At 39.3% G+C, this 17,021-nt stretch overlaps 1 protein-coding gene across 1 annotated transcript in view; it reads left to right on the top strand.

Annotated features, from left to right (window-relative positions):
- The first annotated feature begins 10,685 nt into the window (after positions 1-10,685).
- PLEKHH1 (pleckstrin homology, MyTH4 and FERM domain containing H1) overlaps positions 10,686-17,021 on the top strand; it is a 41,906-nt gene continuing 35,570 nt past the window's right edge. The window contains exons 1-2 of the mRNA XM_009283551.1: positions 10,686-10,805; positions 13,880-14,029. Of these exons, the coding sequence (XP_009281826.1) occupies positions 10,686-10,805; positions 13,880-14,029 (270 nt within the window). The remainder of the gene's footprint in view (positions 10,806-13,879; positions 14,030-17,021) is intronic.

The following is a 17,021-nucleotide window of genomic DNA, read 5'->3' as shown; positions in this document are numbered from 1 at the left end:
GGGGGGGGGGGGGGGGGGGGGGGGGGGGGGAAAAAAAAAAAAAAGAAAGGAAAAAAAACCATTGTAAAAAAAAAAAAAAAGAAAATGTTAATTTTTAGAGAATCATAAGCTGCAACAAGTATTCAAATGTACGTGATGAAATCTGTAATGAAAACTTAAAATTTCTTAGGTCTAAAAGGGGATTAAAATAACTTTACAGTGCAAATTAAAGGCTTTTAAACTAGTCAAGAGTTGTCCAGTGACCAAGTTCTGTGATATTAAGAGTATCTATTTCATAATTACAACAGAGTGTTACAATCCTGAACAAAGTGAATTGCAAAGGGAACAAAAATGATATACAAGAGAAATTCCTTAGTGGTTTTTTGGTAGTGAAATGTTAGTAAGGATGAAAAATTTACAGAAATTGTAAGAAAATAAAAAGAGATCTCCATTATGGCAACACATTCATAGCATAGTTGCAATTATTTAGTACACACAGAGATACTTAATCCAAAATGGTTGCAGATACAGAATTCATAGGGACACTATCTGTTTATGAGCTGAATATTAGTATCGTATCTATTTTATATAGCCAACTTCAGTTTTACAATTCAAGTTAATACTTCTCTTTAGTCCATTAAAAATAAAATATACGGTACATAAGGTGCATCTTAGATTGACCTGTCTAGCTTGGCTATCTGAAATATCACTGGAATCTCACACTGTAACAGAGTATATTGGCAGCAGTAAATTTAAATCCCTCTTCTTGGAAAAAAAAGTTCCTAACATGAACGATATCGACACATTATTGTTATTATCATAAAATATACTGTCAAGAGAATAATTAACCTACTGCAAGTATCCATGTATTTATCTGGACAGATAAATACAGGCTTCTACATTCTTTATATCAGCTGCAGGTGTAAATTGTAGCGTGAAAAAAAGAACACCATCTTCAATTCAATACTTCATAGAATTTGTGTTCCATGAACTGTCTTCCTGGGAATCATTTGGATTTTTTCTTCCTGTCTGCCATGTTAGACTTACTGAAGTTGTCACGCTTGCATTATTAATTTCTTACATTTTGAAGGGATGCCTAAATTTACGTATTCAGCTTTAACAGTATTCTGCTACTTTTCAGTTTTAGTAAACAAAATGTCACACACACACACACGAGTCTGTATTTCCTTTGTCCAGAAAGATGTATTCCCACAGAGCCATACATTTAAGCATGCCATGATCTATACACACGCACTTCCCGTTTGACAAAAATGACAGAATACACAGAAAGGACGTTAGAAAATTTGAAGGGACAACTGCCCCACTCCCAAATACAGACTGTGAACAACGCACGGCATTAAGCAGCGTGCATCTGCAGAAGTTCGAACTCGCTCCACTACCAGCAGCTGCAGTGGTGGAGTGGCGGCTCTAGGACTCCGAAGCAGATGCAGCAGCAGCAAGGCCTCAACTCAGAGCATCACGCTTTGAAAGGAACTGTTTCTGTTCTTATAGAAAGAAGAGACCTTTACATTGTATTGCCTTTACCTTACGTGGCATGTAAAATGGGTTTTAAAGAGAGAGGGTCATTTTGGTGTTGCCAGCAAACCAGAAGTTTATTGCAAAAAATCTTTTTTTATAATTTTTTCACTTTGCTTTTTAAGAGATGAATCAGCATCTATGCAGATTAAATGTATGCCATAATTTAATAAAGATTATTTTAATGAAGTGTATTACAGCCTGACAAAACCAATACAAACACTCTTATAAGGAAAACATTCAATGGAGTTTTTACTATGCTATCTAAGCTAATAAAGTACAATATGAATGATAACACTGGCATCACAAAAAAAAAAAAAGGGTGTGTGTGTGTGTGTGTAGAATTGTGAAAAGCTGCTTCCAGACTTATTCAGTGAACTATGTTTTTCAGTTGTTTAAAAAACACTTCCTTTTCAGAATACTGAAAATTCCCAGGGGATACCAGTGACTAATCCATGGAAATTTCAAGTTTCAAATTTAACTATTTTTTTCCTCAGGCATAAATGAATTTTACTGGAGATTTAGATGAATGATAAAAGCATTGAAATGTTAAAAGGTCAACTCTTAAATTTATATTCCCAGAAAATGTTATCAACAGAGATGTAATGCAATTAATTTTTCTTGGTCCACCAAAAATTTCAAGAAAACTGCTGTTTTTTCTAGTGCAAACAAATAACTCAATAAGAAAATTGTGCAGGGGAAAAAAAAAAAAAAGATAGAGGCTTTTTGCCTCTTGGCAACAGGACAGCGAGACTTGGTCCAAAATAGAGAACTCTCCCTGACTCAATTAGAAATACATCTGTTTTTCAAAAACTTTTGAAGCCAAATACCAAAATCAAAGTTGTCATCTAAAGCCCATATTACTTCCATCATTTATTTGTAAGAAAATTAAACAATTCCCCCTTCCCACAACAACTGTTTTAACAAAATCACATACTTCATCTCTTCTGCATGTGCGTGCCCACACACATACATGTGTGCAATATGGTAGACCTATACACGAGATAGATATGTATGTATGCATTTATGATCTCATGTTACAACAGCCCAGTAAGTATGAATACTATTAGAGTAAGACTGTAAATTAATATTTGGTTTACATAATACTGCTCAATAGAAATCAGGGTATCTTAATAATGCAGCCTAAAGATTACTAACAAAGGGTTACATTTGAATTATGACAGCAAAATCATAGAAGACATGGTTCGGGACTAATTTTTTTTTTTTTTCTAGTTACACAAATAAACGTGTCATTTAAAAAATGTTAATATATCTAAAATATAGCATAAGAACTATACAAAAGAAGTTGATCGTAACAGCACTACATCAGCAGTAATTTTATCCCTTCAGCATTATCGTAACAACTCATCGCTACATTCAGAGAACATGTACAACTAACTCACTGCTCCGTGACTGCCTGAATGTAAGACCTCGTTCCTGTACTAGACCTGAAACAATTAGGGAGACTGACATAAAATCAGGGATTTCGTCTAATAAAGCACTGCACACACAGACCAAAATGTTGTTCCAGCACTCAGCTGGCAGTGCTCTGAGTTTTCAGCACAGAGGGGAAAGCAAAATAGATACTTAAGATTCATTGTGGGGACTTGCAAAACACAGTTTTTCTTTAATACTGTAGTTACACACATGCTCATATTAGCAAATAGGTCCCGTACGTACAGGGGAAGATTTTTATAGGAATATCAGATTTACCATATTATTGTTCAGCTTTTACAGGCCAGTTAATGGCCAAAAACCTTAATCAGTCTTAGAAATTTATTAGAGATCTATTGGAACAGGCCATTTTGTGCTGCAACGACTATGTTATTCCAGCTTTCGTCTTTGCCTTTCCCTAATGGAGAACGCCATTTTGAGGCTGTCATGCATTTTTCTTTCCAAAGTAGATAATGCCAGGGGAAAACATAAGGATGGTATCCTTGTACCACAGAAAAATACAGCAATGCAGTTTCAGAGAGGTAGCATTTTTATTTTTACAGGTGCAGCTGAAGTCTGTCTTGTATTTTCTGCTCACCCTAGTATTAATTTAAAAACCACACACACATAAGTGTATGATATGCAGCTATCTGTATCCACGTAGCATTTTGAAACTTTCACATATTTCTTTTTATTCAAGTATTCAATGGAAAGAGGCAGAAGAAGATATTTTACCAGAAGACAAGTCGGGCAAATAAGCATTTACTTCAGATGAATTTTGCTGAATTACACTGGGCCTAAATATGTATCTCTGGCAGTCCGGTGTTTAGAAAAATGTTTATCTTCAAAAAGTAAAGAACAGACTCAGTAATTTCCATAGTACATCTGAAGCCTGACCAAACCCATGTTCTACAAGACTATTCTTTAATTTTTCCTTTTTTCTCTCCTTAGATAAACTGATATTGCAAATCATTGTCCAAAGGATCAAGGAAATCAACGGGGCAATAGAAATGGCTTAATATTAAAAGCGGAATAGACAGGTGTACAACAGTTGCTTAACAGAGGAGGCTGTTAAATATGAATGGTTCTTACTCAGTTTTCACTGCAGGGGTCACATTTGGAAACAATTTTGATAAAGAAAATTTAGAAAAATAATACAGGAGTTCATATTTCTAATTTCAGTAACATCTTTATCTAGGAAATGAGAAAAGTCTTAACCACCATTAAGCTTTACCAGGTACACTAGCTGGAGAAATCATTGCCAGAAATAGTAATGCTGAGGAATCAAGTTCATGCAGTAAAATAGACTATTCTCTGCCCATTCTATTAACACAAACTTTGCCAGGGATAAAGCTCTTTTTTAAACAGTAAAAGAAAAAAAAAAAATCCTGAGAGGTTTGTCAGGAACATTCAAATTAAAAAATCTCCAAAAGGCTCCACTCAATAAGAAGCTTTCAGAAGAGGCACTTCTACTATGATATCATAGATTACCATATTGCATGTTAAAATATTTAACACACACTCAGAAAAATTAGTTTTTCTTTCAAGCAGGCACTTACTATAGTTATTATAAGGTTCCAATATCTTTTTGAGGAAAAAGAAATATTTTAAAATTTGAATATTGACTGAATATTTTTTTTTTTTTTACCTCTAAGCAGTTATCCACATATTAAAATTCTCCTACAATTCATTACCTCCAAACAAAGCACAACTGTATCAATGCTTTAAGGCAAAAAAAACCCCAACAATAAATGCAACTGACATTGCCTTGACACTCTCTTTAGTCTTTAAAATCCTGCAGATAACAGAAAAGCAATACTAGTACTGAAGAATACATGGTGAAAGGGGACGGACCTTGTATTTTGATTAGTAAACATATTAATTATAACTAACACAAGTGAGGAATATATTTATGCTAACCTGACAATATTATTTTTATTGGATAATGGGCATAGTAAATACACCTTTCCCCTCTGGCTTCCATTAAAATCTAAAGCTAGTGGACTTTGGGAATTGCGAGTAACAAATAAAGGACACAGAATGGTTGGTTTCACTATTGCTGTAGTCTGCATCACTTGCTGCTCACGTACTAACTCTCTGCAGTTCACGTTTGGCTCAGCTTTGAATGCAACTTTTCATTAAAAGGGCATGATGTTTCAGTTGCTTGGCCACTTCTTTTGTTTAAAGAGCTTATTTTTCTGTATTACAGAATGCGCTTTTAAATCTAAGATTAGATTATTAGAAGTGTTTGTTTAAATAATACAACTTAAAGAAAACTAAGGGAAAGATGTAACATTTTACTTGAAATTACTGGAATGCAAAGAAAAATTAAAATGAGGAAGGAGAAAGAAAGAGAGAAACAGAGAGAAAATTTTGCTGTCTTACACAAAAGAGAGTTACAGTATTCTGTATTGGGCAGATCCGTATTACAGCACATAATCTGAAGGAGAAAAAGAAGGAGGCTTGGAAGTCTGCAACAGTTAAAAAAAGCGGCACACTCTCTTCTCCAGAGAGAAGAGTCTGGTACAGAAGGCAAATCTGTGTAGCAAACGCAGCAGCACTACCCCAGGCTCTCTGTCCAGCCCTGCCCCGTGCCTTGGAAAAGTGTCGGGAGAAGGATGCTCTGGGCAAGGCGGAGGCGCTGGGGATCTCCTGCCCACGCACTCCTCCCAGCCCCTGGGCAGGATTGCGCCACTTCCAGTGTGGTTAAGCCTCCCGCTCCACAAGGGTGGACTGAACACGAGAGGTGCCCACAACTGTACAGAAGACAGAGACTAAGAAGCATCTATTGGATGGCTTACTGCTTATTACCAGAGCAGTCTAAAAGGAGTCAAGAGAAACACAACTGCAGACACCACAGGAGCTAGCATCTGCAGGATCGTACCCTAAGCCAGCAGTAACATCAGGTAAACCCACCCTGCACTCCATTATACCAATACGGTAGAGTGTTCCCAGGGATTTATAGTGGTATAAAACAAGAAAAAAAAAAAAAAAAACCAAACCACAAAACCCAGTAAACCCAGAAATACGCAAGTCTGAGAGCTAAAACTTACTGTCATACACATTTTTACCTTGATCCTATTCATGTCGACAGCCACAGAAGCCTCGAAGCTTACTATCGTAGTATTACTTATTTTTGTGATGGCAACGTTATAAGCTCCCCCAATACGCACACATCCCTTGTGCTCCATTTTAACCCTGCTGTGTTTTACACAACTTGGCTGTCATCAGCAATTAAGGGCTTCTTTTTTTTTTTGATAGACGAAATGTGGAAAAGCAGTATTTTGACTAAAGATATGTGTTTACAGTTTAATTATTTTATGATCGATCATTGTATTTCACAGATTTTACTGCTGAGCAAAGAACAGCATACAGATGAAAAATAATAAACACCTTTCAGTGAAAGGTGATGGTTTTCTATACACGTCTTCCGATAATTTATCTCAGCTTCCATGTTTATATATGTTCCCTGGTCACAGCAATTAAAAATGAGATGCATCACATTCTGCCACCAGTTACTTCTGAAGCCAAAAAAAAAAAAAAAAAAAAAAAAAATCAGCATTTTTGCATAAAATTAGTGATAAATATGAGAAAGTCCTAGTTCACTAAGCCTAGTTCACTTTGGCTTAGTACCCCATGCTTACCATGCTCGATTTCACAGGGCTCTGTGTGCATGCATGTGTGTGTGTGTATTTACTTGGTGCAACACAAAGAAAATGTTATGAAAAAGGTGATGAATACAATCTGCTGGGACACAGCATCACATTTCCTTACAGGCTGAGAAACAATGCTTATTTTGAGATCTCGGAGCCCCAAGTTTAATGCCGCAATTGCCATGCGGTTTCTCTTTCTTTTAAGAGAAAAATTCTCTAATTTTCACTAGTCTAATGCTTCTTCATTTCAACAGTCCAGTGCGGGGTGGGGGGGAAGTTTAAAGGCTGAAAACAGAGAAATTGAATTACTGGCAGCATGGGGGGCAGACCCAAGCAATATATTTAGTTCAACAAGGGATTAAGCGCCACAGCCATTGGTAAGTAAAGAGCTAATACGTCCTCTTTGAAAGAGTTTGACTTTTACTCTCGCCGTGACTGCTGCACACTCGGAGGTTCGGGTGAGGCAAACTTGATACTCTGCCATTCTCTGCCAGCACGTGCCTAAATTAGTTCTCCATTTTGTGGTGGCCCTCTGAGAGCAATTCCCATTGAGAAGTGAACAAAGGCCGCGACCCTGGGGTCAGAGTGTAATGCAGGAAGCATGACCTCCCCTTTGTTCAGAACAGCACTGTTTACTCTGCCTAAGTAAAGATCACCAATACATTAACTAAAGAGGATTAAAAAGGTCATATCCCTAGGGACGGAGCTCACGCAAGTGGCAACTCTCTTCAGTCACTAAATCATTTGACTTCCCCCCCCACACCTCCTTCAAAACAGAGACACCTTAAGCTGCCAAGGCTCAACGGCACATTATTTCCAGAGCAAAAGTCCGTACAAACTTCATGTGGTCTTCCTTCCAAAACCAGGTTAATTTCTGCACAGCTAGCCAGCTGTTTTGAAGTTATTTTTAAAGTCATAAAAATATTTTTAGTGACAACTATCACCTCAATACAATTTTTTTTCTTTTATAACTCCTTTTGAAAAGTTCTGAGTTGATTTATAAAATTGTTTGGGTCTTAAAATGGTTATTAAAAAGTGTAATCTTGTGTAGCTATTATAAATGTGAATCTTAAAATATCCTTAGTATGTGGACAGGCAGAAAAGTTGCCTGTTGCTCTAGACAATTGCTAACTCCAGGATGGTTCACTTGCAAAAAAGAAACCAAGGAAAATAAAGTGAAAATTTGCTGCCTATGAGAATTCACGTATGCTGATAGCTAGGCTTAATCAGGCTAAATAAGCACTTCTTTTGGCTGTTAAGCTTTCCGTTATCAACTTTCTTATAATATCTTAGAACATTATTATTAATGTGGAATACATTAAACAGAAACATCTCTTGAAACGGCTAAATTAATGCTGCATTGGTAACATACGGGAGGCAATGTGGCCAATTAGACAGCATGCTGGATTGTCTGCTTTCCATTCTCGCCTCTAATCCACTGGCCTGCTGGATGATCCCAACTTTTGCTTTGTGCCTTGGTTTCCTCATCTGTGGTGATACTGCTCAATGGGATGCAGATGTTACCATCAGTTACTCAGCCAGGATGGGAGAAAAAGAGCATGTGGAAGGGAGTGGTCTAGACTAAGATATTTCCCCCTCTCTACCCTCAGGCAGAAGCACTTCTGATGGAGCTGAACATCGCTAGAGGTTCCAGACGAAAGTAACAGGAATAAGGCCAGGCAGGGGGTCCAAGCTGATCAAAGTCTTTGGCACAGGGAGCTCAGCACCACAAACAAACCCCACAGGGGCTAAATGCAGTTGAAATCAGCACTAGATCACCCATCACGCCAGCAACTTTGAAAGGAGGACCAGGAGTGCCAGATTCCAAAAAACAAGGTCCTAGAGCAGCGCAGTACAGGAGTTAGCTGCATGGATTGTATGGGGGGAGGGGGGAGAGGGTGTCCTTCAATTCTCACATACTTTGTGCAAAATAGCTATTTTTGAATCCACAACAACACATGCAGCTTTCTAGTCTCTCGCAACATGAATTAATGCATAAAGTGTGGCAAGCTGGGGTCTCATTATACCCAGCCTGCATGCACACCGGTACGCTCTGCCCCTTCCCGTCTCTTCTGCTAGCCCTGCATCCTCAAGCATCAGGCAGGATGAGGAAGGAAAGATTCTTTGCACTCCTTTTCAGGACATTTGAGAAGTCACTTTCCCTGTTTGCAGGCTTCTTCATGGCAGGAACCCATGCATTTCAAATGTTTTTAAAAGGATCCGAACAGATAAATGAAATCAAGAATCCAATAAAAGTAACATTACATTTGCCTCATTATGTTCTCTCTGTTTGTGAAAAGAATCACTTCCTTCCTCATCCACCACTGCTGTTCCTTGCTCCTGTGGTTTCTGATCCTTCCTCACCCCAGTTGGAAGAGAGGGAAACTTAACTGTCATCAGGAAAACCAAAAGGAGAAAGCCTTCTTAGCATACACGCCCCACTGGGGAGCACAGGGTTTAGCCCAGATGGCTCACAACAGATTCCAACATGGCCAAGCGTAAAGAAGAAACTTCCAAACCATGTGTTTGCACCATGATGGGTGGTATTCCCACTGCAGGTGGGTAAAAGACTGGCACTCAGTATAACTCTGTTCTATGTTTTCTCACCTGTCCACTTCTGTGCCTGGAACAATCAAATCTAATAACACTGTTTCCAGTGATTGCTGTTCCCCAAAATCAAATATAAAAGTATCGGGCTTTTTATTATATACCAAGAGTCAAAGAAAGAACAGTGGAGTCAGAAAGCCTTGACAGACAACAAAGTTAGAAAAGCCGGTGTCCAGAGCAAAACAAGCACCTAGGGAAAAACAAAAATGTACAGCAGGTATTTAAAATAGGCTACCTGGAAATACAGTACCATATTTTCACATTGTATGTTTATCAGATCTTCCCATTGACTTCAATGGGAACACTCTGTTTTTATGCATGAAAGATTATGCAGGCATAGCATATCCATCAGAAAAAAAAAAAAGGGTAACAAAATCTCTAGACACAGAAGTAGGTGGACAAGGGCAATCTGAGTACTGAGAAAAGCTTTGTAATAGGCTGAGGCAAAGGGGTACCTTTTCCGAAAAACAAAAGCACTGAACTGAAACAACTAGAACAAAGAATATACTTAGAAAGTAATATTTAAAAATGGAGATTAGGAGCATAAGGACTGAACCAAAGACATAAGGACAATTTATTGACACATATTAGAAGCACGAAGACTGCACAACAATTGTCTGGCAAGTCTGAAATAGTACTGGGAAACAAAGGGAGTGAATAAAGAGGAGGAAAAACACTGCAGAAAAGATAATGGCTGATTATGACCTTGAGATAGTCATGCAAAAGAGTAAACTCACCCTTTCTCACCCTGTATGACTATATTAGCATTTCTTGTTAAGTGGGTTCCTGATCTGCAGTATTAAAAAAAAAAAAAAAAAAGGCTGGGCTCTAGTGGTAAGTTGTTAGAGGAACCCCGGGTACATCTGCATTTCACTGAGAATGAAGTGATTTATATACATTTAGAAGAAAATTCTATTCAGTGTCCTTTAACTTCAACAGCAGCAATGCTCAGAAAAAGAATCACAGAATTGTCAGTTTGCAAAGCTCTTTAAAATGGAAAGAAGCATAGGAAAATTAAGATCATTGTTAATCTTGTCAGTTATGAGCCTGTGATGCTTTTGAAGCCAAAGCAAAGTATTCATTGGTTATAATGTGGCATCATAGAGAACCTGCTGTGAGCTTTCCAAGATGTATTCATTTTTATTTACCATTGTGAATGAATCCTAGCTGAAATAAAAATGGGAAAGAATGATGCGCTGTAGACAGGCTTCTTGCAGGAACAGCCCATGGTGTGTAAATTGTAGAGACGGGGTCAAGACTTTGGGACTATTCCCTTGACCCGTGTAATGAATGATGAAGCTCACTAATGAGAAAACAGTTCCGGTAAATTCAAAGTAGGGCAGAAGACTGGAAAAGGTCAAAGGATTTTTTTTTTTCCTGATCAAAGCTGTCCAGTTAACCCAAAAGATGCCAAAGATCTGTGGACCTGCACAAGAAATGGAAGATTCCTGATTAAAAAGGGTGAATTTACAGGTGATGTTAATTTCTTTTCTTTCTTTCCCCCTCTCCCCTCCTTCTCTTCTGGCTCTGAAGATGCAGGAATTGGAACAGAGAGTGATAGAAGCAGAGCAAAGAGCTGAGGATGCAGAGAAACAGGTAAGAGATTCTCTTATTGTTGCTCTGGTACGAGCCAAGCAGGAACTTACTCTAAATTCCCTCCAGTCTAGCATACAGACAGCACCCTGCAGGGCTGTGATCTGCTAGGGAAACTGATTTACAGTGGTGAATGGATTTTCTGGTCTACTTCCCAGTCTTTGAGCCTGAGCTACGAACAGGCGCCTGAATAGGTTCAACCCTAAGTGAAAACCAGCACCTTATATCTGCCTCTCAGCTTCACAGCCTTTACCCCCTCATCCATGATAGGCATGCTTGGTTATGGAAAAGGAAGGGGATGTTGTGCCTTAGGATTAAAGGGCAAAGATAGAGCTGCCTGGCAGGTCCTCAGAAAACAAATACTTAAAAGTACTGGTAAGGACTTGTCTACAAGTAGAGAAGGTTCTGCGAAAGAAGTAAGGGTGTGTCTGCAAAACCTATCAGTTGTTTTGGACTTTCTTTTTAGTAATTACTGCTCAGGAGCCCATGGAGAAAAACGGTAAGAGCTGGATTCATTGCACGTTACTGTAACCATCTAAAGATTAGGCATATTGTCTAAGCTAGTCCTTCTATGCTTTTTGAATAGTGGAGAAAGAGAGAGAGACTTCAGCTTGTGAACAGGCTATAAAGAATAATGGACCTTTGGGAAGCAGACTGTTGTAGTCTGTGCTGTAAGGAGTATTATAAAAACAAAAGAGCCGGGAAGGGCCGGATGGTCTGAGCTCCTGCATCATTGCAGACCACTGATGAAGGTAAGGTTTGAAGTAATCAGCTCCCTCTAGCTGGACAAGAGCTGCAGGGCTGAGCATTGAGTCAGAGATTAAAGCACATAACTAAGAGCCGTGTAAGATGGCCAAGAATGGCTGTCAAAGAGGACTTCAGTAGTGAAGGACTGAATAGGCAGTGTTATAAGCACTGGGAAACATATTGCCTAGGAATCAAGAACCTGGTAAGGTATTCTGTCTGCAGAACATACTATTCCATGCCAGTTCGATACTGATGTCAAGATTTTTTTCTGACCAGCTTAAATATAGGAAAGATGCTATGTCTAGTCACCATGCTGTTGGCCTCTATGCTAGATCAGCAACTGCCAACCAAGAACAAGAGTTGTTCTTGAGAGTGGTATCAGTAAGTCCACACCCAACCACAACAGGCAAAGGTAACATTGTCACTGTGACAGCACCAGCAGGAAATATAGTTATTGCCACAGGACAATGAAGGAGGTTTCATAGTAGCAGACACCTCAATGACAGCAGTAGAGCATCCATGATATGTTAAGATGCAATGACAGCAAGGGAGTAGATGGAGAGCAAGTCAAATCCAGGTCAGAGAATGGGCAAGAAAGGGAGAACTTGGCTGGGAAGGTGTAGGAGAAATGAGGGTTGCCTTCACTCACCTGCCACCAGCAGAAATGAGGGTTGCCTTCAGTCACCTGCCACCAGCAGTTCTGCAGCCATGTGTTGGCAGGTCCTAAAGACTAGCAACCCTCAAAGCTGTAGGGTCTGCCTTTCCAGCAGCCTTATCCACATCCAGAGATAAGTGTTCCTAGAGAAATACTTCATTGCTGCCCAACAGCCTGAAGAAGTGACAGCATAAGGAGTAGGACCATTCCCTTCCACTAACAAGTATATTCACCATGAATGAGAAGCAGCTGACAAATGAGAGGGCTCCACATCAAGTGTAAAATCCCTTGTTATCTTTCTCTCCAGGAGTCTGGGGCATTTGGATTTGTTAATTCAGTGGGCTCCCTGTAGCTGCCAACCTCAATTAAGGAAATCACATGTTTGCAGTCCCCTCTCTGAGCCTCTAGTACAGAGTCAGCATTTGGGCATCAGACAGAAAGGAGGGGCCATTTCTTTTTACTATAATCACCCTAAACTCTAATGAAAACACATCCGACTCAGCAGGCTTAGTTTTCTGGCTCGGATATTGGGCGCCTACCTTTCTGATTCAGTATGAAGAAGAGGCAGTTTGCTTCTCTGCCTAATGCAGGCAGACAGGAGGACAAAACACAGCTTCTGCAAGTATGAAGTGTAGGCTGCTCAACAGAGCATGAGTAACTCTCTTGCACAGACTCTGTGAAGTGCTCAGACCATTGCCCGCATTCTGCCTTCCTGGTTCCAAACTCATGCCAAATTAATGGTAGCTGGAGATGGTTTCTTTGCAGATTCATTCTCTCTGGGATGTGTTAGAGCCGGATATTTTCCCGTCATCAAATGCTGCAATTAGCGGGTTTGAGTTAAGTTGGCGGAAATCCATTCACCTTTAGAAATTAAGTCTTATAATCCATTGCAATAGGATGAGGTAATGATAAAAGAGACTGGCATATTGAGAGACATAGGTTTTGAAGAAAGCAAAGAGGTTTTTAAAATTTGTTAAAAACCTGAAAGGCTTCAGCAGCAGCTAGATTTTAGTGCATTGAAACTTTGTCTGTAGTGAAGGAGCATTACATTAGTGTTTCTCCTGCTGAGATGAACAAGTGTTGGCACTGACAGGAGCTCAAAGATAGGCAAAGCTTCTGAAATGTCTAACACGGTAACTCCTTAGCAGGTCTGGAGAAAACACTTGTCAGAAAGCCAGAAGTTGCCAAAACATTGTCTAAGCTGGGGATAGGAGGAGGAAGGAACTCCGTAGTACTTTTCCCTATAGAAATCTTGATCTGAAGCAAATGGCCAGGGTTTTGTGGTGTATACCTTGCTAGTGAATGGGGTAAAAAGCTGACCACGGTATTGCAAAGGAGGAAAATGTGGTGTACCTTGCCCATATGTCTACGTAGACTATAGTGCCTGTATGGTCTCTTTGACTAATAGTGTGCAAATTTTTCACAATCCACAATGTGTTTATCTGTTCATGGTTCAGTTTGCATCTGTTACTGCTTCAGCATTACAAATGAATGGACAATGTTCTTTTCACATATGTGGATATAAACTAAGTGTGATTTGTTTTTTTTTCTTCCTTTCCTGGCTTCAAAAATATGAAACCCACAAATACTCTCAGTTGGGGTCTTACCACTAAACAAGTAGCTCCATCATTTGCATTGTTTTGGTTTTTTTATCTCCCTCTGATTGTCAGTACAGGTCAGACTTATGGAAGAGAAGATAAAACTAGCCAACATGAAGACCAGTGAATCAGACAGCACTCTGCACAGGAAATACCAAGAGCTGATGGGCACAGTGCAAGGAAAGGAAGATCTGATCAACAGATTGGAGACACAGCTAGCAAAACAGGTAAAGATATTTTCTACAGGGAGACCTGTAGCTTTCATGTGTTGGAGGGACTCTGTAATGTATGTGTCAAAGGCACGGATTATGTCTCCATTACATATTAGCCTCTCAGTTGCCTTCAGATCAGCTGTAAAATGATGCCCTGCTCAGTGCAAGATCCTCTCCTTCCTTTCTCTTTTCAGACAAAAACATCCATTCAGCCTCAGTAGCCCTTGTCTCTTCATTGTAGGAGATCGGTCAATGTCCTTAAAGGACTTCCTTATGTTAGTGTTGAGTCAGTGTTGAGACCCTAAATTGTAATGCTAGGGTCTGGTCACAGTATTTCTCTGGCTTCCTAGCATATAGATTGCTCTGCAAAATCATTATGTAGCCCATCTCCGACTCAGCATATGCTGCTTCTTGGGAAGGGACTTTTCCCAGTCTTCAGCAATCCTTTAGCATAGTTCGTCTCTTGTCAGATGTCCTCATTATAAAAGAGGAGCTATTTCCCACTATGGATAGTTTTTAATCTCTTCCATTCTCAGCTGGTGGAAGGAAGGAGCTACATCTACAGCAGGGCTTGTATTTCAGCTCTAGTAAAGGCCTTGCCCTGTCGTCTTTATAACATGAGGAACGAGGTATTCTTATACGTTGCTAAGTAAATTAGTTTTAAATGGAAATAGCTCATTAGAATTTTGCACACACACAAAAAAAATACTTTGCCATTTGAGTTACATTTTACATTTAACTAATTGTCACCTATTTCAAGGGCAAAATAGATTGGTAAGCTGTCTGAACTTACTCAGACCAAGTGTAGTGTGGACATCAGGCATTAGGTCTTTGTAAAATTCTGCGTTTCAGGTTGCTTCCCCAGGCCAGCTTGCTCAGGCAGAATGTAGATGAAGTTTCTGCATTTTGGAATAGAAAGAAGGTGTTTGGAAGGAACTACAATAGTGATCAAGGTCTGGAAGCAGCTCTTGCAATCAAAGATGGAAGAAATTCTGATTTACCCAAAAATGCAAGGGGTGATTTGATTAAAATTTTATTTTAAAAAAAAAACACAAGTGGGGAAAAATGTTCTGTTAGTAGAAATCTTTTTATTCTAGCAACAAGAGGCAAAATGAGTTTCTAGAAATGAAAGCCGAAGCTTGACAATTTCAAACAAGAAACACTCTTTATCAGGGTCACCGGTTTAGTTTCAGAATGGGATGGGACGGTGGCAGCGCTCGAAGGTCACTAAGGGTCCCTGTAAGGCATCCTATTTGTTTTCACTGGGATGGGGAGAGCTGTGGAGTTCAGAGCATTAGTAAGAGAATACTGAGGTCATGTCTGGACCACACAATGGGACACAAAGAATCTCTAACTGCTTCTGGATCTTAAAGCACAATAACTGCATCTACGGGTGCCTGAGTGAATTGGTTCTGCTTAGAGGCAGGGCTTACTAAGCTCTGTGACAATGCTGTTGTCACGTCACTATCCTACGTTAGGACCCTAAATAAAATCTTGGTGTTGTACTTCACCGTGTAGCATAGCAATATTCTGAATCTTTTACTTCTTGGTCCCTGATCGGAGTCAAGTCCAGGTCATTAGGGATTCAAAGGCATTACCCATGTGATGGACATTCAGAGGACTATGGTAGATCCACTCTATGTGCCAGATCATTTCAGAGCAGTAGGCGTGTCTAATATTCTGACTCCAGCAAAGGCTGGTACCTGATGATTAGGAACACACACAGCCATATTCAGGGAGAAAAACTAAATAAATCCTCCTCTTGAAGCATCAGATTTGATTGCTTTTACTTCATTATGCTCAACTACAAATGTTACCGCTACCCATAATGTTGCCAAGGTCAGCAAACATATTTGAGGAAGAGCTTTTAAATGTGCAGTTATGGTCATGAATAGCAAGTGGTGATTAAAAGTGATGTGAAGATGTGGGGAATTTCCTGCAGTCTACTATGTATTTATATGGTATTCATTAAGTGAACTTACACTCTTCAGTGTGAAAAATTTAAAAAGGGGGAGGGGGAAGCACTGACATTCTTATTATCATAATTACTGGTATTTGTTCACATCAGAAAAAAAATCTAGCAGGTAATACCAGAAAGTATTACTTTTGTCCATTTAATTAGAGAAACCAGGGCTGAATGTGCCATACAGAGTATATTTCCCCTTCCTTCCTTGCTCCTGGAACTGGTTTCTCCTTGTAGTTTTCTAAATCACTATGTAGATAGGAGACCTTTCGGTGACATTGCTTCTGATGAAGCCACACAGGAGAGGAACAGAAGGCTTCAGGTGATCCTATCAATCCAGCATCTTTCAAAGGAAATTCCCAGGAAAGGAAAAAAACATAGCTGAGAAAACACAGCTTCAAAAATGATGTTGTAGCAATATTGCCCAAGCAGATACTTGGGGAAAAATGTTCATTGTGCAAATCAACAGTATTCCCGTAACACCTTTGTGTGGACTAGAACCTGTTTTAATGGATATGTAAACATACAACCACTTACACCATCTCAACCTCATAGCAGGTCTTAGTGTTTCAAGGTTAAGTTTTGGAGCTTTTTTATCCTGAGTCTATACATTATTTTTTAATTTACTTTCTCAGTGAGAATATTGTGTGTGTGTTTAATACATTGTTGGTATTAGTTTCCATCTCATGCACCTTTAAAGTCTATACTCTGCACCTGTGCTTGCAGCAATTGAATCCCTTTTGCTTGGAAGAATTACACTGTTTTATAAATCACTTGCAGGCACTGCTTAATTCTTATTAACTTCAGCCAACAACGTGTGTGTGTGTGTAGTCTGGGGGAACACTACAGATGCTCGACAGCAAACAGCAACATTGCAAAACCATCTAAAACAGGAAAAGTTGCAGACTGTACTAAAAAGAAACTGTGGTAGGTGGGCAATCATTACCTGAGCTGGATTTTGCTATTCCACAACAAACTCTTGGAACAACCCTTTGAAGTTGACTCCAGGGACCATGTAAGACAACTTAGAGCTTGATTCCCGCC

This window comes from Aptenodytes forsteri, unplaced genomic scaffold (assembly GCF_000699145.1).
Source record: "Aptenodytes forsteri isolate BGI_AS27 unplaced genomic scaffold, ASM69914v1 Scaffold486, whole genome shotgun sequence".
Taxonomy (NCBI): domain Eukaryota; kingdom Metazoa; phylum Chordata; class Aves; order Sphenisciformes; family Spheniscidae; genus Aptenodytes; species Aptenodytes forsteri.
This window is presented reverse-complemented; position numbering and strand designations above follow the sequence as displayed.